Source organism: Megalops cyprinoides, chromosome 24 (genome assembly GCF_013368585.1).
Source record: "Megalops cyprinoides isolate fMegCyp1 chromosome 24, fMegCyp1.pri, whole genome shotgun sequence".
In the NCBI taxonomy this organism is placed as follows: domain Eukaryota; kingdom Metazoa; phylum Chordata; class Actinopteri; order Elopiformes; family Megalopidae; genus Megalops; species Megalops cyprinoides.
This window is the reverse complement of record NC_050606.1, coordinates 8776519-8801431: the sequence shown is the minus strand read 5'-3', so window position 1 is coordinate 8801431 and position 24913 is coordinate 8776519. Positions and strand designations below refer to the sequence as shown.

The 24913-nt window shown below is 42.5% G+C and overlaps 1 protein-coding gene across 1 annotated transcript; it reads left to right on the top strand.

Annotated features, from left to right (window-relative positions):
* Window positions 1-11534: 11534 nt before the first annotated feature.
* pitrm1 (pitrilysin metallopeptidase 1) lies at window positions 11535-24423 on the top strand. Its single transcript, XM_036519324.1, has 27 exons — window positions 11535-11721; window positions 12147-12249; window positions 12522-12628; window positions 12731-12882; window positions 13557-13671; window positions 13823-13919; window positions 14257-14417; window positions 14678-14804; window positions 15135-15223; window positions 16367-16495; window positions 16610-16723; window positions 16944-17040; window positions 17413-17547; window positions 17645-17783; window positions 18164-18280; window positions 18612-18741; window positions 19260-19380; window positions 19794-19870; window positions 20433-20598; window positions 21268-21368; window positions 21491-21611; window positions 21834-21890; window positions 22011-22123; window positions 22356-22481; window positions 22815-22960; window positions 23163-23265; window positions 23399-24423. The coding sequence occupies exons 1-27, from the start codon at window positions 11675-11677 to the stop codon at window positions 23490-23492; spliced, it is 3084 nt and encodes a 1027-aa protein (XP_036375217.1). The 5' UTR covers window positions 11535-11674; the 3' UTR covers window positions 23493-24423.
* Window positions 24424-24913: the final 490 nt, after the last annotated feature.

Genomic DNA, 24913 nt, shown 5'->3' with positions numbered 1-24913 from the left:
CAGTGATTTCCCTTGACATATAGAAGAAAATTCTTTCCACATGTAATGTGATAGTGCGGTATATTGTGTAGCACTTTCAGATTCACTCTTTTGGCATTCACCGTTCACCGTTTTGCAACATAGAGTCAGCTGTTCCCACGCACTGCTGAATAGAGCGTGTGTGGATCCTTGTACTGCAGTCTCCGGGTCAGGGACAATACAGTATATCTGACAGGAATCTGTATAGTTTTGGACACGTCCAAAGAATAAATACGACCATGGGCTGATTTCATTTTGTCACAAAAGGGAGAGATTGAAGGGTACTGTCCGTCCAGCTCCATTTTTGAATAATGGAGGCGGTGCATTACCTTAAATTGGATGAATTGGTGTCTGGCATTTACAGAGCGAGCATTATCCTCTGGCCGTCTTCCCAAATCTCATCTGCAATCTGCGAACCGAGCTCCTCTCCCCATGAATTTTTCAAAGAACGCGTGGTCTCATTCATTTGCCCAAATAGCAATTCCACGAATCGCGGAACCGGTTCTGCGGAGCCAGCGGGGCATGGCAAGAGTCGGGCACTGTGCTGTTTATGTTATGGGTCTTCTGGAGATGTATCAAAATAGGCTGCGTTTTGACCAACATAATTGCTTATTAATAAAGAGCAAATAAAACATGTAAGCGGACCATTTAAGCCGATCATTCTGCTGTCAGAGGATGCCTGGAGGCGGGAACGGTCCAAGCATAATGAAGGCAGGATGTAAACGTCTGGCAAGCTGCACACATTTTTATCTGATTCCCAGTTCTCAAAATTATGTACTGTAGCATTACATTATTGTCTGTTATGGTGAAGAGAGGAATGCTGGAGGTAAGGGGCTGAGATTAACATGTCTTTCAGTGGGTTGCCAGGATGGGTCCCATCCCTTGTTCCTTCACATTAGCACTGATAGAAGACATCCATTCCTCGGCTTCTCCTCAGCCCAATCACGCGTTCAGGCCCTCGTGTGCTCCCTCCCTGCCTAGCTGTAACTCTCTGCCTGCTTGTCTCCCTTGACATCCCATCAGCCCTCTTTAGTTTATTCTGAACACTGAGGCTTTGCAATAATATTTCCTCCTCTGCTTGTCTCCCCCTGTTGGCTGCCAGTCGCGGATCTGATATCCAGACCTCTGGTGCTGGCCTTCCCTACACCCTTGCCAGATGTCTATGCTATGCAGCCTCTGGTCACCTAATCGGTCTCCCGCTTTGGGGACACAAGTGCTGTTCACAGTTCTTCTTGATTTTCGTCCAGGAAGATACCTATGGTCACAACAGCTGAGTCATCTTCAGGCACACAGTTTCTTCAGGCTGCGTATTTGCTCCCTGAACGAAGACTCTGCTTTCGTTCAGCTCCAGCATCCTCGTCGCCACAGGTTCCTGATAACTGGTGCGCTTTGTGATCGCTGGGTTACTACTTTTACATTTGGCCTTTTTTTTTGTGCCAGCCCCTTCACCGTGAGACTAACGGAATGTTGACTGTAGCAGAATGTTAGAAGCAGAATGTTGCAGTAGAAGACTAACGGAATGTCGGTTCTGCTTTATCCGGTCACAATGTTTGAATTATTCTATGGACAACTTTCATATCTATATAAAAGTTTATCTAACATATTATTAACTCTAATCTGTAAGCTCCATTGGATAACAGCGTGCACTAAATGGCTAAATGTAACATGTACATATATCCATATTGCTAGTACACCATACCTCAAGCATTAGCTGCCTAGTGATAATGAGTGGTAAACCAAACCAAAACCACCAACCTCTTTTGTTTTATGCATGGATAAATACTGGATACACAGTGTGCCTTAAACCACATATGAGTGGGGTTATTATAGAATCCAAAGTTTAGAAAAAGGATTTGGTCAGGAAAATTGGTGGATACTGGAGAAGCACAGAAATCTTGGCAGGGAGACCTTTTTTATTGTTTTTACTGTTCTATCATGGAGAATGGTTATATTACCATTTTTCAACATACTGTCTCAATTTCCTCACAATTTTTGAAATATTAAATTCTGATACATTTGGGGTGCCTTGGGTGCGACAGCAATTGTACAGAGATGTTGTAATTTATCCGTTTTAATTCTACTTGGCAGGTTGTGTAAAAACTTTAGACGTCAAGTTATGTGGCATTAACTCACTCTCACACTTTTGCAGACTTTCAGTATTTGGTACTTTGCTCTGATGTAAAGTTTTAATAAGATTCAATCAAAATGATACAGCCTGAGATTTCAAAGGAACATACATAAAGTAATGCACATAAAGAAATAATGATCTATTTTTACTAGATTTCTGGTGGGAACAGAAAGACAATACCTTACGCTAATGGTGAGGGAATCAGGTCCAGCCGAGAACAGAGGTGGTGAAGGCAGACATGCCTGCCTTGTACCCATGGACAGTGACAAAGGGTGGTGATTTCTATTGGTTTCAATCTGTTGATACATATATTTTCTGTTGAGCTGGCCAATCACTTTTTTCGGCTTCTAAGGACAGAGCTGGAAATGTAGAACCCTTTGTTTGTTGAAGGCACAGAGTATTCCAAAGGCTTCTGATGTTGAAGAGTGAAGATCTGTTGAGGTTGTGTATAATACATTACAATGGATTATTGCCACTCAGTAGGCAACCAAAATGGGTTACAATTTTTCATGTTACCTATTTATACAGCTGGATATTTACTGAGGCAATTCTGGGTTAAGTACCTTGCCCAAGGGCACAACAGCGGGATCTCCGGCAACCTTTTGGTTACAAGTCCTGCTCCTTACCACTATGCTGCACTGCCGCCACAAATACTTTTTGGTTTTAGTACATGATTTTGTACACTGTAAGAAGACTTCAGCCTCCCTGGGGTTAGAGTCAAACATTTTATCTGATGATCCATGAGAGACACCAGGTGTGCCGGGAGGTACGATCTGGGTTTCACACTAGCTCCCCTTAGTTTTCACCACATTTCACCAGATGCTTGGCAACGCTCCATTACAGCTACAGTGCAGTGTGGGTAGATGAAGATCTCTGTTTTTAAAGCAGGAACAGGGAGAACTGTCTCTGTTCCAGTTGTAAGATCCGTTCCTTTTCCAGAAGGTGACTGTGCATCCTGGAAATAACTGCTCATGGTCAGCAACTCTCAGCGTACTGCTGTCCCAACTGGATCATGTGATCCACCACAGGGAGTTCAGGAAAACTGTCTGGCCCTGGTTGCTCAGTAATGATATTGCGCTGTGAACTCAGAGGAGAGACCATTCTCAGCGCCAATAGCTATTACATTCTGGAGCATGTAAACCATGGAATGGTTTAGCCCTGTACGGCTAGGTCTCGCAAATATGGCCTTTATGGTGGGTAGTTGCATTTGCCAGTTCACAGATCTGGATGCAAATTACTTATGTTGATGCTGGGAAAAGACCATCTCTCCCATGCTGTGCTCACTGAAACCCAACTTCCCCCTCACCGCCCCCCCCCCCCTCCCCCCAGGACCCCAAAAACCCACCTTCTGAATTAGATTTTTGATTAGGTTGTTTTGTACTTGACTTGAAATTGACCCAGAAAACCAAGATACATGCCCGCTGAATGGTCGATTGTGCAAAGACATTAACATTCCAAGTACACCCTCACACTAACTGAGACATTTGTGCAACACGGGGTCTTCGATGGGCGCCAGTTAATTATTGGTAATTTTATCAGGGAGCAATGTGATTTTCCAAATAACAAGGCAGCCAGCTCCAAGTCCACATCTGTAAATTACCTCACACTTGTAAATGTGCCATCCCTTTAGGAATGGACAGAATGTGAGCCATTCAGAATCAATGTGAAAAGGACAGTGGTTCGAGTAAGAGATTCACGTCACAATGAACTGAGATGTAAGGCGATAAAACAAACTGTACCAGGCAAGGGGCCAAACAAGACTCCACATGAATCACTCCACACCAGAGGAGTCACAAACACCAGGGACTGCAGGAGAAATAACCAACAAAATTATTCAGATGAGCTTCACAAACATTGGTGAAATATTTAAGGAAATCCAATGGTTTCAACTGGGATTTGGTCCCATGGCTTCTCTTTGCTTGTGGATTATGGCCACACAGCACCATTTCCACTCCGCCCACACAAAACTTTCTTCCATTCCAATTCCATTAAGAAACAAATGCAGGCTTAGTAGTATGTTACCTTTCTTTCTCCAGCCTTTATATTCCAAAAGGGAGACCCCTGCCATGAGTTGATATGGACTTTCTTTCCTCAAAGGTCTATTTACAGCCCCCAGCTGTCATTTTTAGGTGTGCTTTAATATCACATTTTATACGTCTCCTGGAGAGCCTGTTTTGCATCACTGCCTTCAAGTTAAAAACATTTTTTGTTATTTCAAACTAATTAGACCCCTCTGTGTCACACAGGAGAGAATGACAGACTGTAATTAAAATTTCGCTCTGCTGGAAAATAGAGATCCATGTATTGTTTGTGATATTTTTAATACATACCCTGGGCTAATAAATGAGTTGATAAGGAAACACGTGGATGAATGTATTAATTTAGTCGACAATCGTGATTGGTTGCCCTCAAACACAGCAACTGGGGGGAAAAAAAAGCATAATCTCACTTAACAACACTGTCAACAGGTCATCTTGTGCTGTGATGGATTTACACAGCTCGAGGTGAATATTCCCCCGAGGAGCTCACAGCACTCGTCAAAGGCTGTCAGAGAGTTATTCATTCCTGTCTTGGAGGCACCAGAGAACAAAGCCCACATCTGGGGAATGCAAACTCTTGTTTCACCCTGTAAGCCTTTTATGACACACTTGCTATTCAGTTTCTGAGTGCTGCGGAGAATTATTGCTCGTGACAATAATCAGAGCCCCATGTTGACTCCATGCAGGCTGGGATTGCATTACGCTGTGAAATTCAGGCCCTCTGCATAAAATATGCATGAATATTTGAGATGAAAATGAAATTTGGGAGCATTTTCTTTGCATGCCCAATATATATTCATATGTGTCCGTGTAATAAAAAATTCTGAGACACCATCACTCCTTGTAATCATTTTAACAGACAAACATAAATCTGAAATTGTAAGAAAGCTTCAGGTTGAAGATGACTACCCCAGATGGAACATGATATTCTGAGATTTTATGCAGAAACTAAACCAGGTGCAATAATTACATATATACTGTGAATGCTATGCACTTATGAACATCTCCAGTCCTCAGGTTTCTCTGTAACTCTTTCAGCGCTTTTAATCACTGCGCTCCCCTGTTGGCTTTTACCACTTGGGAAGTGTAAAATATTTGGTCACAGCCTCACTCCCTAAGAGTGGGGATAAAGACGCCCTCTGTCAGACCTCACTGGCTGCTGGACTTGTGCCCATTGCAAAGGCTAACCTGGCCACGCAACATGTGGTTTCCTGCTGCATATATATCCCATGTTGCATTGCTGTAATGCCACTGTGTCCTAGGACTTCCCCTGGGTCGCGCATATCTACAGATCCATTTACATAATGTGGCACGACATTTTTCAGACGCACATTAGAATCGCACATCAGAATCACACATCAGCGTCACATTTTAGATATTATTCCCTCATACAACAGGGTGTTTTCAGAAGCAATTATATTCACGCACCTTGCTTAGGGATACGGAACAAATGGCGCAGCTAAGATTTTAACCTCACACCATATGGATGAAAATCTGTAACACCACACTACTTATTTAAAAACTGCAAATTTAGGAGCCAGCCATCAAGCCTCCATGATGTTTAGTGACTGTGGGGACCCAAAATTTGGTAGTTTTCTAGAAGAGCCTTTTCAAAACGCATCAATGGGCATCAGGGGAAAATGGGTATTCTTCACCGTTAATAGGTACCGTCTCTTCATCGGTCACATTGTCTGCTCCTGCCTCTTAGACACATTGTTTCCAGCGGCTCGATAATTGCAGAAGAAGGATGTGGTCGACCTCTCGCAGCCAGCCTGAGGGTCTCCATCACATTGAGTGCTTTTTGATTAGTGTGAACGGCGATCGCAAGCGGTCATTCGTTTTTTTCTTACCGGGGGACCGTTATTCTTCGCGCGTGTGCGCGCGTCCCCGTGGTCCGTTGCCCCGACTGCAGAGCCGATCAGGACGACTTTAATTTCATAGTTTACTCTCTCCGCATGTTTGTTTTCATCACTCTCTCGGTGTCAAAGTATACGCAGGCACGGGGACGAGGACAAAATGCACCGGTGCAATTTTAATCGAGTTTACCGTCCGTTTTGAATAAGAGCCGATTGAATTTAAAAATTAATGGTGCTGTTTTAGCAGAGGGGAATGCTGATTCTCTTGTGCATAGGAATTGACTGTGAACATGAAGCATAGCATGATTCATGCTTGACGCATGGCCGTGATGTGTGCTAGGGCCAGGGCTCAGCCTGATCTCCAACCAGGGCCTAAATGGCATGCCGATGAACCAGCGATTAATATTCATGATAGGTACCGTGAGTTAGTTCACACCTTATCGACAGTTCTGTTCCCTTTAATGCCACCTCCATTAACACTCCTGTTGGATTCGCTCCTCACACTGAGGGAAATCTCTCCTTAGCGTGAGCGCATTAGTTTGAATACTCCCCGAAATAAATTGGCAATGCCGACGCACTTCATCAAAGGAATCCGAGCACGGGTGAGCTGGGAGCGGCCAGGAGAGGAAATCTGTCCTGATAAATGTCACGATGATATTAACTCCAATATGTCACTCCAAACACCCTTGTCAAAAAGCCTTTGCTCTCACAACCCGTTTTATCCTGTGGTTAAACCGCCTGCTTTCGAAATGAAAGGTGCACCAACCTGGGTTCCGCGAAACATTAATAGCCTAATTGTGACAATATGGTCTAGAATATAATGGACATGCTTTGGTTCATTAGCTGAGGCATTGATGTGTAGTGTGCTGCGCTTCTGTGTGTGGTCATCTCCCTGTAATTGCATATTGGATAATTGCATACTCTGTTTTATTGCACAGTAAGCAGCTGGTCTCGTTTTAATCTCTGTGACTTTACTTCCCTCTAGTATTCAGACTCATGAATGCACAGCTCCATGATGGGCCTGGGTATTTGCAATTACCAGAAGTTGACTGTGGTTAACGAAATATTCAATATAAAGTATTTCAGCTGGAAAGTTACTTCATTATTCCTCTATATTTGAACTGAACCTGGGAATTTGGGACTATTCTTAGAATGCCAAAATGTTTTTCCCCTCTGTTTTAATATGTGTGTGGATGTATCCAAACATAAATATTCATGTTTCATGTACAGTATGCTGCACACGATGCATCTTGGAAAAAAAAGTGGTTTTATTACACTTTGTTTGAAGCAACTGTTATGTATTATTCCCAATACTTGTGCATCTACTCAGGGAGTTCTTTTGATCAAAGAATCCCATGCTCTTTATATCTACCTTGTTATTTTTATTCTCTTTAGTTCAAATTCGTTATGATATGGTTGGATTTCAGATGCATAAGTAGAGCCCAAAAGATCAAAGTGAGTGTAACCCTTTAATTGCAACAGCCAGAACAACATTACATACATAATTGGCACCTGGTTTGAGCTGAATCTGGTATCACATTAAAATGAAGTTAGTAAGGGAGTAGGACTTGCTACTGTGAAGAAGTCCAATGAGATCAGGTTTGTGTTTGATTTAAAAATGAAAGAGAAAGGAATGACTACATTTTTACTGATTACTTCTGTGCATGTGACCCCACAGAGGCTCTTTCTGGGTTCTTATCAGCCCAAATTATTTGATTTTCCCCTTTAGTTCCCTGAGGTCCTCAGATATGCAGGAACTGATATACGGTCATAAGATGAACTCCATTGCAATTAAAAAGGAACAAGTGCATGTCGAGCTGCTGCAGTTCCCTTAACTTAAAGTAACCGCTTCATGGCTGTTTACACTCTTCACTTTTACTCTTATTTCTGCTGTTCATTGCGGGGTCAAGAAGCCCCTCCACCCCCTACCTACACACGCGTATGTGCACACACATACACACACACACTTGTAAGGTTATACAGACCAAGCATTTTTGTCTCAGGTAATCTGCATTGCAATTTCAATTTCTAACACTTTTAATCCCATTCCCACCTATGTTGCTATGGGGGGGGGTCTGCAGTAATTTCTATTGGATGTGATTTAACACCAGGCAAATTAGATTTGCCATGAGATTCTGCTTCTTCGGGTTGAATTGGATCGAATCACAGAATGGCACAACTTTTCAGGCAGAAACCTATTTCTTTGCATTACAGCACACAGCTGCACATTCTCTGATCACATACTCTGGCGGCCAAAGGAAAAGTTCTGAAACTGACTACCTTCATTCGGTGAATCCTGCATTTGAATTGTATGAAATCAATTATTTTAACCTTGGCAAACCATCAAAGCAATTGATCCAAAACTGCATGTGAATACGTTACATGAATACGTTACGTGAATACATCCATTCTTTAATCAAACTGAAATTCCATGCAGATTAGGTATAAAGGTTTATCTATTCTATCGTGGGGTACCTTTCAATCGATAATTACATCATTGCAATAGAACACCTTAAATAGCCATATGGTTTCACAACATCTTGGATATGGATGGCATAAATAAGTATGCATTATCTACTTAAAGACATACTATAAAGAGTAGACTATTTACTGTCCACATTGAAGGGCTTTGGGTTATTAACCATGTTGTTTGTGAGACCAAGAGAGAAAAATACCCATAATCTTCTAATCAAACTGTTTTTATGTGTGCTATAATTAAAGAAAAAGAGAGAATGATCTTGTTCACACTAGGCCTGAGCTAAATGCTACAATGGCATAGTGTATTTGTCTAAATACCTTAACAAAATATTTGTTTCATTCTTTGCATAAACAACAGACTCAAACTAATGATGGTTGCGTGTGCCAGGCTTTATTTAAAGGGAAAACATTTTGAATTAGGCTGTTCGAGCCTTCAGGAAGCCAAGCTGTCTGAAGTGAACACATGTAGCTAATTACAACACCGAGCTGTTTAGCAAAGCAATGTGTGCTGGCAAACCATTTCCAAATTTAATCAAGTAAACTTGTGCCCTTTTTTTTATTTTGAATTCCCTATACCGTATTCTGTCCTGGTGTAAACTAACTACAATTTATCCATTGTTCTGTGTTAATGTGAAAATGTGAAAATTAATTTAAATTCCATTTCATCCTCCTCTGTTGAGAACCTTGAATTAGGTGTTTAGCGTCTGGAGCACAGTACGTTTCGTTGCTGTTCAAAGATTAGATGCACACAAAGAGCGTCACCAGACTCTGAAGGCAGTGCAGTCTGATCAAGGTCTCAGCTTGATAGATGTGGGAGTGACTCACACACACACTTTGTGTCATTCTAACACAGCCACGTTGCCTTTACGTTGCCGCAACGTAATTTAATGACCAAACATACGTTGCTACAACGTCAAGTCGGACGTTGCGGCAACATGGAAAGTGAAAGGTGGACATCTTTAGTGAACAAGGTAAGCACAACGTTACAATAAATTACTTAACTGTAGTATCAAAATGATGTTGCACGCTATGTGTAAGCTATAGTTTATGGCTTAAGTTTACTTCCAAACACCTACCACTCTTGTCCGGAACTCCAGCACCTTAAGGCGCTCCTCAAGTTCTTGGAGTGCGGCCTGTCATTGGGCCACCTGTAGGTCCATCACAGTTCTTCTGAGCAGAAGGAGAGCCTCTCTCTAGTTCTCCTCTAAAGTCTCCATCTTCCTCAGAAGAACTTGTAACGTGTCTGTAATTAAGGACATGTAAGAAGATTTTTTTTAGAGTTTATAAGAGTCGGCGTAATTGGCATACACTGTGGTTCTTCTAGATTAGCTTTAATATTTTAAAATAACAAGTGTTACCTTGAATGGTTTTTGCCCAAGTAGGAATTTTTTCTGTCCTGTCAGCTGAATAGGGTATACAAAGCATTAGTATGGCAGCATATGTTCTGTTTTTACAAAAATATATTTTTTTATTCCGCCATGAAAAGGACAACTTAATTATGCATTAAAAAATGAGTTGACAATGATATTGAAAAGCTTTGAGTATTTTTTGGAATGTCTTTTATTTGCACTCATCTGACTGCCAGCTATTTTCATGGGCCCCCAATGGGTTCTCCTCCACCAGACCATTGGTACCTGGAGGTATGGCACCTGGTGATGCAAGAGTTCAAGTCATGCTTTTGTTTCAAACCATAGCCTTCAGGGTGGCCATGACCCATAAAATTATTGTTATTTGTTTTGTTTTTAACCATCATTCCCATTCACCACTTTACCATCATTTGCCAGGGACACAGAGCTAGGCCGCGTGACGGTGGTAGGATAATCTGTACAGCAATGAAAGTGGAATATGCATATTGATAGTATTGTCTATGTGTTCCATTTGCAATTACTGTTGAGTATTGAGATTCTTGAATAACGTACGATGGGATGTTGCAGCCACTGGATGCGGTCGTGGTGGAGGAGGAAAGGTAGTCTCTATGCAAAATTTACGTTGCCGCTACGAAATGGCACCTTTCAGTTTCCACGTTGCCGCCACGTCCGACTTGACATTGTAGTAACGTATGTGTGGTCATTAAATTAGGTTGCGGCAACGTGACTGTGTTAGCTGGGAACATTCTTCTAAAAACGTTGCTGTGACGTCACAAGAACGTCGCCAGAAGGTAATGTCGCGGTGACCAAATGAGCACTTACTAGCGACGTTGCTGCAACGTTGTGTGTTAGCTGGGTTGGTTCCGTAACGTGAATGACCCACAACAATGTGTTGGATCCCATGTAGCCTACTCGCACATTCAGTTTTGGCAGCTTGTCCTAGGTATGCAGATAATCTATTGCATATACAAATAATCTATTCAATGCAAACGAAGCTGCTCATGTAATGAACTAAAATGCTTCATTTTTCAATAAAATGCCCCTGTAACTATGAAACGAACAACAAAACAAACAATACCCGGGTGCCCATATAAACAGTGTAATCCATTGCATGTTACATAATATACAACTGGAATATGTAGATACCATATAGCAAGTACCAAACTCTATTATTCTGTATGCTTACTACTTTTGCCACAATTGGAGGACCCGAGTTGAATAGATATTTAGCGCCATCTGATGGATGAAAATCGCGTAGACATTCACGTCAGCGTTTAAAATCATTGCATTTAAACATTATTGGTAAAGTTTTGAAACCAATGGAAATAACAATCCTTAATATTATTAATTATTAATCGTCGTCATCATCATTAGCATCATCATCATCATCATAACTGTTGTAGTACTAGAAGCACTAGTAGTTGTAGTAGTTGTAACAATGGTCGCCACATTTAACAATAATAATGGTTGACAAGCGTTGCCGCTCTACAGCTCTGTCATTTCTTTTCACGTGAAGTCGTGATTTTGCAACACTGACACTTTATTTTGTCATCACGAATTCTATCCAACCACCGCTGTTGTTATTCACGTAATCAGCCAATGCGGAGTAAGGTTACAACAAGGTCATTTTAGACATTGTGAGGTAACATGACACATGAGGGACATGGGTTGTAGCTAGCCGGCCACATACTACTGTATGAAAACAACTTTGCTATGAATATCCGTGCTTGACATGCCTGTTTCTTTATGTCTAATGCGAGGACGTCTTTTTAGTGACGCGATTACACCATGTTCAGGCAGACCAGGACCATTTTAAAGAAACTTAGATATTTAAGGTGAGTAACTACCTAGCTAAGTAGCTAGCTAGGGTCTTTGCTAGGTAACGTGACTGGCGTGCTAGGATAGCTAGTTACTGTGAATAAGCCTGAGAATGTCTATTGTAAGCTTATGCTTGTCTCTTTGTGTTGCAGTTAAGTGCACTCTACTCTAGAATCTGTTGCATATTTATAATCTGGACATGTGAATTAAAGTGATGTTAGTTATATTTACCTACCTAATGTCGGCCTTTACTCAGGAATAAAAGACTTTTTAACGAAATCCATTAACGAGAAAACGTTAGCTGTGTGGTCTTACATTTGTGTTAATGTCAGCATGACGCATGAAATTGGTAGCTGTCTGAAATGGGAGACAAGAGAGGGGAGAGTGCTTTAATGGTCCCGCAATGAATGAATGAATGAATATTTTCTTTTGAAAATCCCAGTTTTCAAGGACAGAAACCATGGAGATACAGCAGCACTTCAGCGAGAGAGAGGGCACTTCAGTATAAAGCCGGACAGCAAATCCATGGCTTTACGGTTACCGAGGTATGTGTGATCTCCTGGCCGAAACCGCAGCATTCAGAAAGCAACTCCAGTCCGTTTATTCATGTAGCGCTAGCCAGCACAGCTCGCGTTCATTCTCAGGTACAGCGTCCCCGTTATTCTGCGTTCTTTTAAAGTACCAGCCTAAGTTATTGCACTCCAAACACGGCACCGTAATTTCATATTGAATTTTTTGAGACCTAAAGTTCACCAGTTTGATCCTGGACCTTCAACAACAGAACGAGTGACGTGTATTTCAACTTTCAACGTTTTAGGTTACTGCCGTTCCGGACCTATTCCTCACAGCTGTAAAATTGACCCATGAGAATACTGGAGCCCAGTACCTGCATGTGGCGCGGGATGATTCCAACAACCTCTTCAGGTACTGAGCGCGTCGCTGCCGCACCGCGTTGTCGTGTGCTGAAGCTCGTAAACTCGTTTTTTTAGATTACAACTGTGCGCGTAAATGTTGGTTCTTTTTCAGCGTTCAGTTTCGGACGACCCCGATGGATAGCACCGGGGTGCCTCACATCTTGGAGCACACGGTGCTGTGTGGCTCACAGAAGTATCCGTGCAGGGACCCCTTCTTCAAGATGCTCAACCGCTCCCTCTCCACGTTCATGAACGCTTTTACTGGTACAGACATACATACATACAGTACAACGTTGCCCCATGTACAGATAGGACAGATCATGATATGCTGCTTTTTGAAAACCGATAGGAAAAAATGGTATTTTGAATGAGGTTTAAAACTAGTTTTTGAAAACTGCCCACAAAAAATCCATTTACAGACATTGTCAGCTAAGGCTTTTTGTGTCATGATCTTACCAGTGGAGAAAAGAACCTTGTGACTGTATTTCAGTGATGGTTGATATGCCATTTTGCCTCACTTGTAGATTGCTTGTTAATATGAGCGTGCATAGAAGTATAGGTTGTTGGAACTTCAGTTAGCTACCTCCGTAGTATTAATAAGGGTAATAGGTCTGTGTTTTTTCCCCTAAGTGATGATAATAGCAATTTCACTTTTTAAGACACTGTAGCTGGTGTGTACATAGCTTTAATCATATTAAATGTTAGCATTGATAATAAAAGAAAAACAACCTAACGTAGTATATGGTGTGGAGATTGCTCAATGATTACACAAAGTCTCTGTTGCCGTTGAGGTCAATTTTACATCACAGGCTGTTACACAGTATTAAATAATACCCTGAAGCAATCAGCTCCCAAAAAGACAGGTCAGTGTTTTTTTATTTTACCTCCTGTGTGATCATTGACACTGTGTTGATAATATCCTTTTATTTTCTTCACAGCCAGTGATTACACCATGTATCCGTTTTCTACCCAAAATGGTAAAGATTTCCAGAACCTCCTCTCAGTTTACCTGGACGCAGTGTTCTTCCCATGCCTTCGAGAGCTCGATTTTTGGTAAGTGGGTCAGTGGGCATGAACAACAGCGCTTACTGTCAGTTGAACTGATAAACGGTCAGCACGCTACTGCTGGGTGATTATCAGTAATGCAGCAATGTGTTATGTGCTTATAAAACATTGTTTGGCTGTGCGTTTTTTCCTTTCACAGGCAAGAGGGGTGGAGACTAGAAAATGAAAACCCTACAGATCCAAACACACCTCTCGTCTTTAAAGGGGTCGTCTTCAATGAAATGAAGGGAGCGTTTGTGAGTTACTTGTGTCACACACTAGTAATGTCAGTATGTATAGTAAACATATTTTAAAAGAGTCATGCTTTGAGAAATCTGAATATATTTTTTCACCTAAGTGAAGTTGAGTCAGTCAAGTATGTGCTTACATTATAAACTGGATGTATTGCTAATCAGTTTTGTATGCTTGAGAAAGACACACCTGCCTGGGTGTTAGCGTCGGCAAAAGGCTAAAACTTGAACCTTACAGTTACAGTGGCATCAAGTTGAGCTGTCAAGGAGTTGCAGGAAAGAGTATACCAGGGGAGTGGTGTAATCAGAGCCTGTTGAATCATGCATTTTGGATCTCTTGCAGACGGACAGCGAGAGGTTATATGCTCAGCACCTGCAGAATAAGCTGTACCCTGACCACACGTACTCTGTGGTGTCCGGCGGAGAGCCTCTGGCCATTCCTGATCTGACCTGGGAACAGCTGAGGCACTTTCATGCTACTCACTACCACCCCAGCAATGCACGGTACAGTGTCCCTGTATAGGCCGCTAACACAGTTTAAATCACTGATAATGAGTAGATCATTCTTGAGTGAGGGGCCTATCCACAATGCTGCAGTACATTGTTAAAGCATCGCTGTTGAGGATATTTTATCTCTCTGCAAATGCGAAGGGAATTTGTGGTTTGTTCACTTTGGTTTGCAGTAACTGGCAGCAGGGTTTTCGTGTCACTGTTTCATGCGAGGCTGAAGGTGTCCTCATGCGCCCATCTGTTGTGTTGAACAGCTTTTTTACATACGGAGATCTTCCTCTGGAGCAGCACCTGAAGCAGATCCAGGAGGAAGCGCTGTGCAAGTTTGAGCGCATGGAGCCCAACACTGCTGTCCCGGCACAAACACACTGGGGAGCTCCTGTGAGTGGAACTTCCCCAACCTCAAAAGTCCCCTGCAGAAATAGTTCAGTATGGCTTTCACCTTTAGGTTCCTTACCTCAGAACACCTCGGATGTAATGAAGTCAAACTCACTGGTACCGTGTAGCGAGCTTACTGTCGTTAACATGACCAAGAGGTTATAGTTTGTGTGCTCATCAGACCCAGTGCGCCCACGTGGACTTGAAAATGGGACAAACTGACATTTCTTTGAAACGGTGCCAAAGAAATGACGGTGACGTATACAGTGCCAGCTCTGGGGATAGGTGGCAGTCCGCAGTGGTCCTCTGATGTTGTTTGATCTGTCCCTGTAGAGAGAAGATCATGTGACGTGCGGCCCTGATGCGTTAGCCCCCGACCCCGCCAAACAGAACACACTGTGTATGAGCTACCTTCTGGGAGAGTAAGTCTCACATTCATTTATTACACGCTCAACATATTTTTGCCTATTCGTTTCATTGTTTCCTTCTTCTGACTACACAGTGTGCATGCTGGTGTTCCAGCTGAGCTCTTGTGTTTTTGTATTCGAGAGCTGTAGGTACATTGTGACAATGTGCAAGGGGAGCATTTGGATATAAATCAAAGTTCTGTGACAACCAAAAATATGTTATTATCTGACCTTAATTAGTTAAGCTTGTTTGGCCTGGTAATTGCATGCTCGTGTGGTTTTCACATCACCAGACAGAAATATATAGGGTACTTATTGCTTGTATATAGATAAAAATAAACTCATTTTTTCAACTTATTTCTGTTAATACTAACATCTATCACATTAATTATATAAATTAATATTCGGTTTCATTAAGCTTAATTAACGGTTAAATTTACCGTTTTAGCAATTAGTTGAACCAATTATCCTGTGCAATGAGATGACTATCCCAGATGTGTTTAAAGGACAAATATTAACCCTTAATTGCATTGCTTCATCAGCCCAAACACACCACCAATACCACCTTTCACCAAACACTGCTGTTAGCTGTGGAGAAACTGTTTGTCATTATAAATGTGTGCACGTCCAAGAGGGGAAACAGTGCTTTGCTATTTTTACTATACATATATATATATCACTATAATTTTACTGTACACCTTTATAAGAACAGCAGTGAAAAACCTCACTGACTGGTTTTGAAGGGTTTCATGTGAGGTCAGAGTAACCAGTGAGTAAGGCCGCCAACAAGCATGGAATATACAATCAGTCCAGTTTTTTTTTCCTCGCTTACCCATAGAACAGATGGGTAGTAGCAAATGGATGTTCACGGGCTCGTATTAGTGCAGTCTTTATGTGAATACGGCCATTTGTAGTTAGTTCATTTAAATCCATGCCACATGTTGTTATCATTGAGAAAGTTGCATGTTGCTGAATGTATGCGTATGAGCCAGTGCAATCCATATTCCATGATCTTCACATTGCAGCATCTTACTTGTTTATGTGGCTCATCCTAAGTAAATTTGATTACACTTGCACTTAGTCAAAACCTCCCTAAAATCGAGTTTGCTCCCTGTGATTTAGTTGTGTGGTTAAGAGAGGCCCTGTGTGTGTGTTCAGCATTACAGACACGTTTGAGGCTTTTACTCTGGGCCTGCTGTCCTCTCTGATGATCTCCGGACCCAATTCCCCCTTCTACAAGGCCTTGATCGAGCCCAAGATCGGAACAGACTTCTCCTCGGTTGTAGGGTATGTCAGAGACGGGGAATGCACCACTGCAACATTTATGTGTTGCATGACAGATGGGTGAGAACAGTTTGATCGTAGTTGGTTATCTGATCTGATCCAACAACGTCTTTCCAGATATGATGGAAGCACGAAGGAGGCGTCGTTCAGCATCGGCCTGCAGGGAATGGCCGAAGGTGACATCGAGCACGTGAAGCAGATCATCAGCCAAACCATAGACGACATTATTGCGTGAGTAGAATGTTGGCCCTTTTAGGCTGAGGACAGAAGGAGCCGGCTTGCAAATGAGACCATGACTCACCAAATGACTAGCTAAACAGTTGCTGCAATAATAACATGCTGTCATTGCGAAAATATAAGTCCAGCCAAAGGCTCATTTTCACGGTGAATATCAAAGCTCGCACTTCTCTGCGGCCTAACTTGATGTTGTGGCTGTTTTCTCGCCCCACAGCAACGGCTTTGAGGAGGAGAGGATAGAGGCCCTCCTTCACAAAATAGAGATCCAGATGAAGCATCAGTCCACCAGTTTCGGCCTGTCCCTGGCGTCTGTGAGTCCCCCCCCCCCTTCTTATTCTCTCACTGTCTGCAGCGACTCTGGCTCTTTTTAGGTGTGACATCAATAGGTGTAATATGTATGTTCATGTAGCTTGTGTGTTCACACTCGCTGTCACAATATGAAATTATGATGGTCAAGTTGTGCAGTTACGTGTTTTGTTTGGATATTGCTGCATGCAGAAATGTTGGACAATCTATTTTCTGGCTGTCTCCGTGGTAGAAAAAGACTTCAAACCAGAAACGGAAAGCTGGTGGTGATTTGTCCTACTGACATTTGGCAGTGTCCCTTCATCTTTTTGTCCTGGAGTAATACCCTTCCTCATCTTCTATCTCTTTCTCTCCTGTCCTTTTTTCCCCTATAACAGTACGTTGCTTCCTGTTGGAATCATGACGGAGACCCGGTGGAGCTCTTAAAGATCAGTGACAACGTGACAAAGTTCAGGCAGTGCCTCAAGGACAATCCCCTCTACCTTCAGGAAAAAGTCAAGCACTACTTCAAGGTAAGCGAGGCCAAAGAAGCAGCTCTTTTGGTCCGTAGCAGTTGCCCTCTCTGTGAGGGCAACCATCAGTAAGAAGACAATATCTGTTCCAATGCAGGATAACACCCACAGACTGACCCTGTCCATGAGTCCTGATGAGGCTTACTTCGAGAAGCAGGCCAAAGCAGAGCAGGATAAGCTCCAGCAGAAGGTCCAGGCTCTGTCCGAAAATGACAGGAAAGAGATTTATGAGAAAGGTGGGCGGTTTGTAAAGGAAGAGTGTTCAGGGCTTGGAGCAGCTGCTCTGGGTGTGATCAGAGCAACTTGTAGTTTCTGCATTTAGAAGTATTTGAAAATCCTGTTCATCATGCCATATTAATTACATTATGTTACATTCATTTAGCAGACGCTTTTATCCAGAACAACTTCCAGCACAAAAGAACAGAATATAACTAGCTTGAGATGGTATTCACAATGGAAAGACAAATTGTATCTTTTTCAAATACAGTATTATAAAGTTGACATTAATAGAGAGACAGAATGCATTAGAATTTATTTGTTCTGAATATAATGCACGCGACTGTGGTTGTATGGGCTTCGGAGAATGAACAGCCTTCCTTTGTGTTGTTTGATACAGGTTTGCAGCTGTTATCCGCTCAGAGCGCAGTGCAAGATGTGTCATGCCTCCCTGCTCTGAAAGTGTCAGACATCGAGCCAACGATCGCAATCACACCTGTGCAAATAGGAACTGCTGGTGCGTATTTCATCCCTGAACACCAGAGGATAGATTTACAAGATCTATGGGTATAGTTAATATTTATAAAAGTATTTAATTCAGTGATTCTAAAACGGTTGTCCCAGATACTTTTACTCACCTGTGCTTTTGAATATATTAGTCTTCAGATTGGCAGTAGTGAATATGGACTTATGCGGGCTTTTATAATTGCCTGCCCTGTGTGAATGACGAACGTCATGATTATTTCTGTATCACTAGGGGGTTAGGGTTAGGTTTAGGGCATATGTTGTCTCTTTTGGCGGGCCTCTGTTTCTTTTTAATTTTATGTTCTTCCTCTTCTGTCCTGCAGGGGGAGTCCCAGTGCAGTACTGCGAGCAGCCCACCAATGGAATGGTGTATTTCAGAGCAATGTGCAGTCTCAATACCCTTCCAGAAGACCTCAAAATCTACGTCCCACTCTTCTGCAATGTTATCACCAAGTAAGCTTGACAGGAGATTACGTAATAACAGTGCCGAAATTGCTTCCAGTGGGACCTTCCATATGCAAGCATTTATTTCCTGAGTCACTAAGGAAGATTGTAGGCTACACAAAGCAAGCACTCACTGTAAATGGCGATTTGGATAACACTAACAGTGATATTATAGTGTTTCACGTTTCAAAGCAGTAAGTCAGTTTACGTGTTCAAAAAAAAAGAGTCACTTAGACCATGTAACATGTTCCGCATACTAACCAGTCCGTCACAGGATGAATGTTATGAAACTGGTTGGTATCATTTGGTTCAACAAGCATATTTGAAACAAGGAAGCTGCTCTGAATTTGTTTGTTTCAGATTAAATATTATTGACATACAGACATCCTATAGATATTTCCTTTAAAAATTAAAGCACAACCAATACTGTAGTTGCTCAGTTGCATGAGTGTGTATTTTGGCCAATGTGCCTGCTGGTAGCGGTGCTGTAATGACCTCTGTAAGAGAGTGATGGCTGTGTGTTCCAGGCTGGGCTGTGGAGTCATGGATTACAGACAGCAGTCGCAGCAGATTGAGCTGAAGACAGGGGGCATGTCCATCTCCCCGCAGGTCATCCCGGATTCAACAGACCTGGACATGTACGAACAGGTAAAACACATGCTCACAAACACACACACACACACACACACAGACCGACAAATGCAGACACACACACGCAGTCAGACAAATGCGAACACACAGGTGCACACACACTGGCACACATACACGCAAACAAATGCATAAACACATAGACACATACACACAGACACATGCACAGACACACAGATACACACATGTGAACAGACACACGTACACACACGCATACAGATTTGTTCAGCAGGAGTTCCACAGATTGATTATTTTACTGAAGTATTATTTTTACAAATCCTGACTTCTGCTGTGTTAGCAGTATTACTGACTGCAGATGTCAGTGAGATTGTGTTATTAATGGACAGTGAGAGTTGGACACAGTCTGCCGTTTGCGTATTTCTACAATTTGTGATGTTTACCTGAATTCACAGGGAGTCCTTATTTCATCATCCTGTCTGGAGAGGAATCTTCCAGACATGTTTCACCTGTGGGGTGAAATATTCAACAGGTAGGCCACTCTTCTGCTTGTGTCGCTAATGTGGCACAAACTGTGTGTCCAAAAAGTTTGAGGTTCAGATCCAGGGAAGTGCACTTCATATTTACTTTTAGGCTGTTTACCTTTAGTTGCTTAATCTGAATTGCTCTTCTGTGAGTTTACTGCACAGTGAATGGATAAATAGTGAATATACTCCATGTAAAATTAAGGTTGTGGAAGTTGTTGTGAGTTCAGTTGAGCAAATGGTAAAGTGTACTCATAATTACTGGATAATTTTTTCTGGATAGTTTTGATGTGTTTTTCTTTTGTAAATTATATCAGTATGTTTATGGATGATGCAAAATTGACATCTGGTGTCCTTGTGAGCCAATTGAAACAATGTTCTCTGAGGCTGAAACCTTGAGTTTAAACGAATAATGTGTGATTGGACTATTATTCGAAATGGAATGGCAGTTTCTTATCTTTTAGACTGAGCACAGCTGTTCCAATAGTAACAAAGATCAGCTGTGTAGTGGTTTAATCAGTGCAAGATTATTGCCATGGTCCTGTAACTATTCTTCTTCCTTTCCCATAGTCCCCATTTTGACGATGAGGAGCGCCTACGTGTGCTGGTTATGATGGCAGCCCAGGAACTGTCCAATGGGATTTCTTACTCTGGTCACATGTATGCCATGACCAGAGCTGGACGCACGCTGACACCTAGTGGAGATCTCCAGGAGACTTTTGGAGGAATGGACCAAGTGAGAGCAACCACATGCATGAAAATCTTTGTGCTGTCTCTACAGATGAAGACGCTGAGATCATTCTGCATTCTCAAGTCAATTAGACACTGTACACCACCAGTCTACACTGTACATAGATCCAGTGTAGTTATCACACAAGGTCCTGTTGTGCTCCATGTTTTCGGAGTGATGTTCTATTTTCCAAAGTGTGCATATATGTCATGGAGTCTGTGGACAAACTTGCCACTTTAACGTTTCAAGCAAGCATTCAGAAGGGCGTCCTTTCTGAAAAAAACTGTGATATGGAAAAGCCTGCAGTAGCCCATTAAAACTGCAGAACCATACAGTTACTTCCTGTATTACAAAAATACATTGAAAGTTTGATGCAAGTGCAGCAAAGGATGTGGTTTACATGTCAAAAGAGTGATGTAGTGTGTTCAAACTTTGAGCTGCATCTTGGTAAACTTCAAAACCCAGCATGCACTGCAGATTCCGTCCCAGCACTGATACAGAACATCTGTGTAGGGTGCAATATCCAAAATGTAGCATATTGCTTGCTTGATTCTGAATCCATGGTTGTACAAAGGAAGCGTTTGGAATCTGTAAGCCAGCTGGCATTTCCAGGAAAACTGGAAATCACAAATTGTTAAATGTAAGAACGTGCTCATTCGGTTGTGTTGATTCCAGGTGAAATTCATGAAGCGGATTGCAGAGATGTCAGACCTCACAGCAGTGCTGCGAAAGCTGCCACGGATCAAGAGGCATCTCCTCAGCCCTGAGAACATGAGGTAGGAGTGCGGTCAGGAGCCAGCTGTAGTTTTCACACATTCAGTCGCACACTCTGTTTAGTTTAGTGTCATGATTAAGCAGGCGAGGGGTGGTGTCAGCTTTCTGTTTACTTCCTCATCAGGTGTGCAATTAATGCCACGCCTCAGAAGATGTCTGACTCCTCCGTAGAGGTGGAGAAGTTTGTGAACAACATTACTACCAAGAAGAAGGATCGGAAACCAGTCAGGCCGCATATTGTCGAGGTAACACCATCTCAGGATTGTCTGATGACATTTTAACCATTGATAAGCTGTGTCTTTAGCTGTATATCAAAATGTAATATTTGAATATGGTAAGCTCATAATTTTCCCCTAGTTTTCCCCCTAGCATGGGGGTACACATTTTATGGCCACATTGTAAAGTTTTTGAAATACAGGAACAGAACTGAGTGCTTTCAGTGAATGTTCGAAACTTGTTTTAAACAGAGGCCTCTTGACCCATTGCTGGCTCCTGGATCTGATGCAACTCGAAAACTCATTTCTGTAAGTGCTGTAAAATCTATCCTCTGCAGGCTTTTTACCACCTGACACCAGGTTATACCGAGTGTCTGTGTAGACCTCTGTATACCCACTCTTACAAATGGCTTTCTTTTTTGCTTGTAGGAACCAAATTTCAAGCCGTGTCAGCTGAAGACCTATTTCCAGCTCCCGTTTCCTGTGAACTTTGTCAGTGAGTGCGTCCGCACCGTCCCTTTCACTGATCCAGACTACGCCAGGTACGCGCCCAGAGGAGACTCATTATTGTCATTTAGGAGGATTTCTTACCCAGAGTGACTTACATAGGTTACAGTGTATCCATTTATACATCGGGATATTCACTGAGACAATTATGGGTTTAGATTTATTATGGGTTACCAGTACACCACACCACTGCCCAAACTTATGACATCGCCTTTGTGTTTGAACGCAACTGCGTTTTCAGCCCTGTCCCCTCCTTCTCGTTCACAGCCTCTGCATACTCGGGCGGATGATGACGGCTAAATTCCTGCACGGAGAGATCCGGGAGAAAGGCGGGGCCTATGGGGGCGGAGCCAGGATGGGGCGTGGAGGACTGTTCTCATTCTATTCATACAGGTACAGACAGGTGTTTGGCTGCAGTTTACCTATAGAATTATAACTACATCATCGCCTGTAAATAAAGTAATGCAGTTTTACTGATTTTTGAATTACTGTACAATTTTAAGATGCCTTTGTTCCAGTTAAATAGGTAAAGAAGCATGTCAGCACAGAAAAATATCATATTGCAAGACCAGTGAACTAGATGGGCGATTTAGAAGTCCTTCAAATAAGGTTTTTAATAATAAATTTTCACCACCTTTGTGTGTAGCCTTTGCAGTGAAGCGTTCGTGTTGTTCAGTCGTCGAAGTTTTCATAGGCACTAACACTCCTGACTCCCATGACACGTAGAGACCCGAACTCCATCCAGACGCTGTCGGCCTTCAGGAGTGGAGTGGAGTGGGCCAAAGCGGGGGAGTTCACGCAGCAGGACATCGACGAGGCCAAGCTCTCCGTCTTCTCCGCCGTCGACGCCCCGGTGGCTCCCTCGGATAAAGGTGAGCTGTCCTCCCCGCTCACGGTCCCCACCGGCTTGATAAATGTTAGGGGGGGACGGGTTATGTCGTTTCCCGTGGGCCCCGTTCACTCCAGGTAAAGAGCCGAGCGCTCCACTTAAGCGCTGATGCAGATAGTGTGAGTGCCGGCACAGACTGCCTACGTGCATTCTGGGTTACGGGTATTTCCTGTTATTTCCCGCAGGCATGAATCTGTTTTTAAACGGCGTTTCGGATGAGATGAAGCAGAGGCACAGGGAGCAGCTCTTCGCCGTCACAGCCAAAAACCTGACCGATGCGGCTAGCAGGTAAGACTAAGACAAGCACCATTACATGACACCCAGAGCTGACCATTAAATGTCAAAACATGTTAAAGATTTAGCTCCCTCTCTCTCACTTCTGCTTAACACGGGTGTTTTACACGTACTTTGGTGTTGACAGGTATCTTGGAATCGGCCAGAGAACTTGTGGCGTAGCCATTCTAGGTCCGGAAAATGAAAGTATCAAGAAGGATCCTTCCTGGATTGTGAAATAATCAAAAATGGCTTCAACAGCAAAAACCAGCCTGTCCTACAGTACAGAGTCAAACCTTACGGTGTCATAACCTCCAGCATTCCGTTATCGAAAGCATAGCACTGGGTGTATTGTAGGTCATTTAAAAATGCGTAGACTGGTCAAATGACGTACAACTGTAAACTGAGCATCTGACTAGGAGGAATCATGTTCCTCCGAACAAAAAGTAATTTTAATAGTTTACCTAACAGATACGCACAACGCAGCACATGCTGTTGTACTGTAGGTCTATCTATGTTAAACAGCCTCAGCTCGGAGTACTTACAGGTATGAAGCGGCGCAGTTCATCAAATGTTAGACATTTGCTACAACATTAAATGTTATTTATAAAGTCTTGTGGACTCATCTTTTGTCATAAATACGTGCATGTACTTTTAGCTGTCATTTGTCATTTAGCAGATGCTCATATCCAGAGCGACTTACAATTTTCACGTCGTCCATTTATTCAGCTATTTACTGACGCAATTCTGGGTTTATGTACCTTGCCCAAGGGTACGGTGGCAGCGGCCAAGCGGGGAATTTACCCAGCAACCTTTCGGTTATGAGCCCTGCTCCTTACCACTGTGCTACACTGCCGTCTCACCTTTAGTCTGCAGCGTGTGTTGCACGGTGCCAGACTCAGACCTGTGAATCCCGTCCAGCTGTGCCATGAATTACTGCCTCTCCGTCTCAATGTCATAATGTCTTGCAGCTCAAAATGTCTGACGCCTGGAGCCAGTCTCGGTACCCTTTTGTGTGCTTTTTTCGAGAGCTCCTTGTAATATGCTGTCCAGATGTGGACACGGTACCCTAAATGTGGTCTGATGAAGACAATGTGCAACATAAATGTGACCTCCTTTGATTTATACACCATAGTTATTTTTAAATATCCCAGCATGCTGTTTGCCTTAGTCTCAACTTCAGCGGAATGTTTAAATCCATTTCGACGTGGACCATTTTTTTACATTATTAATACAGTATTATTTAACATTATTAATTTAATTTAATTAATAGCACTTTAATAATTTAATAATGTATCTGGTTACTGTACCTTCCTTATTTGTAGAAACATTCTGTCTGCTTTTTTCGTTGGATGCTTATACATCTGAATACAAAACCACTTGGGAGAAAAAAATCCTGTTGAAATACGTAATTATACGTAGACCTGAAGTGAGTCATTTCTCATTGAGTCCATCACACTTTTTTTCTTCATTTGTTTCCTTTTTAATGACACACTCAGCAACACTACATTTGTAATAGGACTGTATTTCATTGGTCTCATAAATATGCCTTTAGCTTCACACCAGCAGCACTACAACAATCAGGATCGGTACAAAGTGCCATTACACGGTGACAACACGACATAGAGGACAGCAGGTGACAGGGACACAGGGGGGTTCCTCT

What these genes read in the sequence shown, in the direction of transcription:
- pitrm1 (XM_036519324.1), top strand. Translation starts at nt 11,675, where the DNA reads ATGTTCAGGCAGACCAGGACCATTTTAAAGAAACTTAGATATTTAAG. An exon ending in AAGAAACTTAGATATTTAAG is followed by an intron (nt 11,722 to 12,146) that starts GTGAGTAACTAC and finishes TGAAAATCCCAG; the next exon opens with TTTTCAAGGACAGAAACCAT. An exon ending in CAACTCGAAAACTCATTTCT is followed by an intron (nt 21,891 to 22,010) that starts GTAAGTGCTGTA and finishes TTTTGCTTGTAG; the next exon opens with GAACCAAATTTCAAGCCGTG.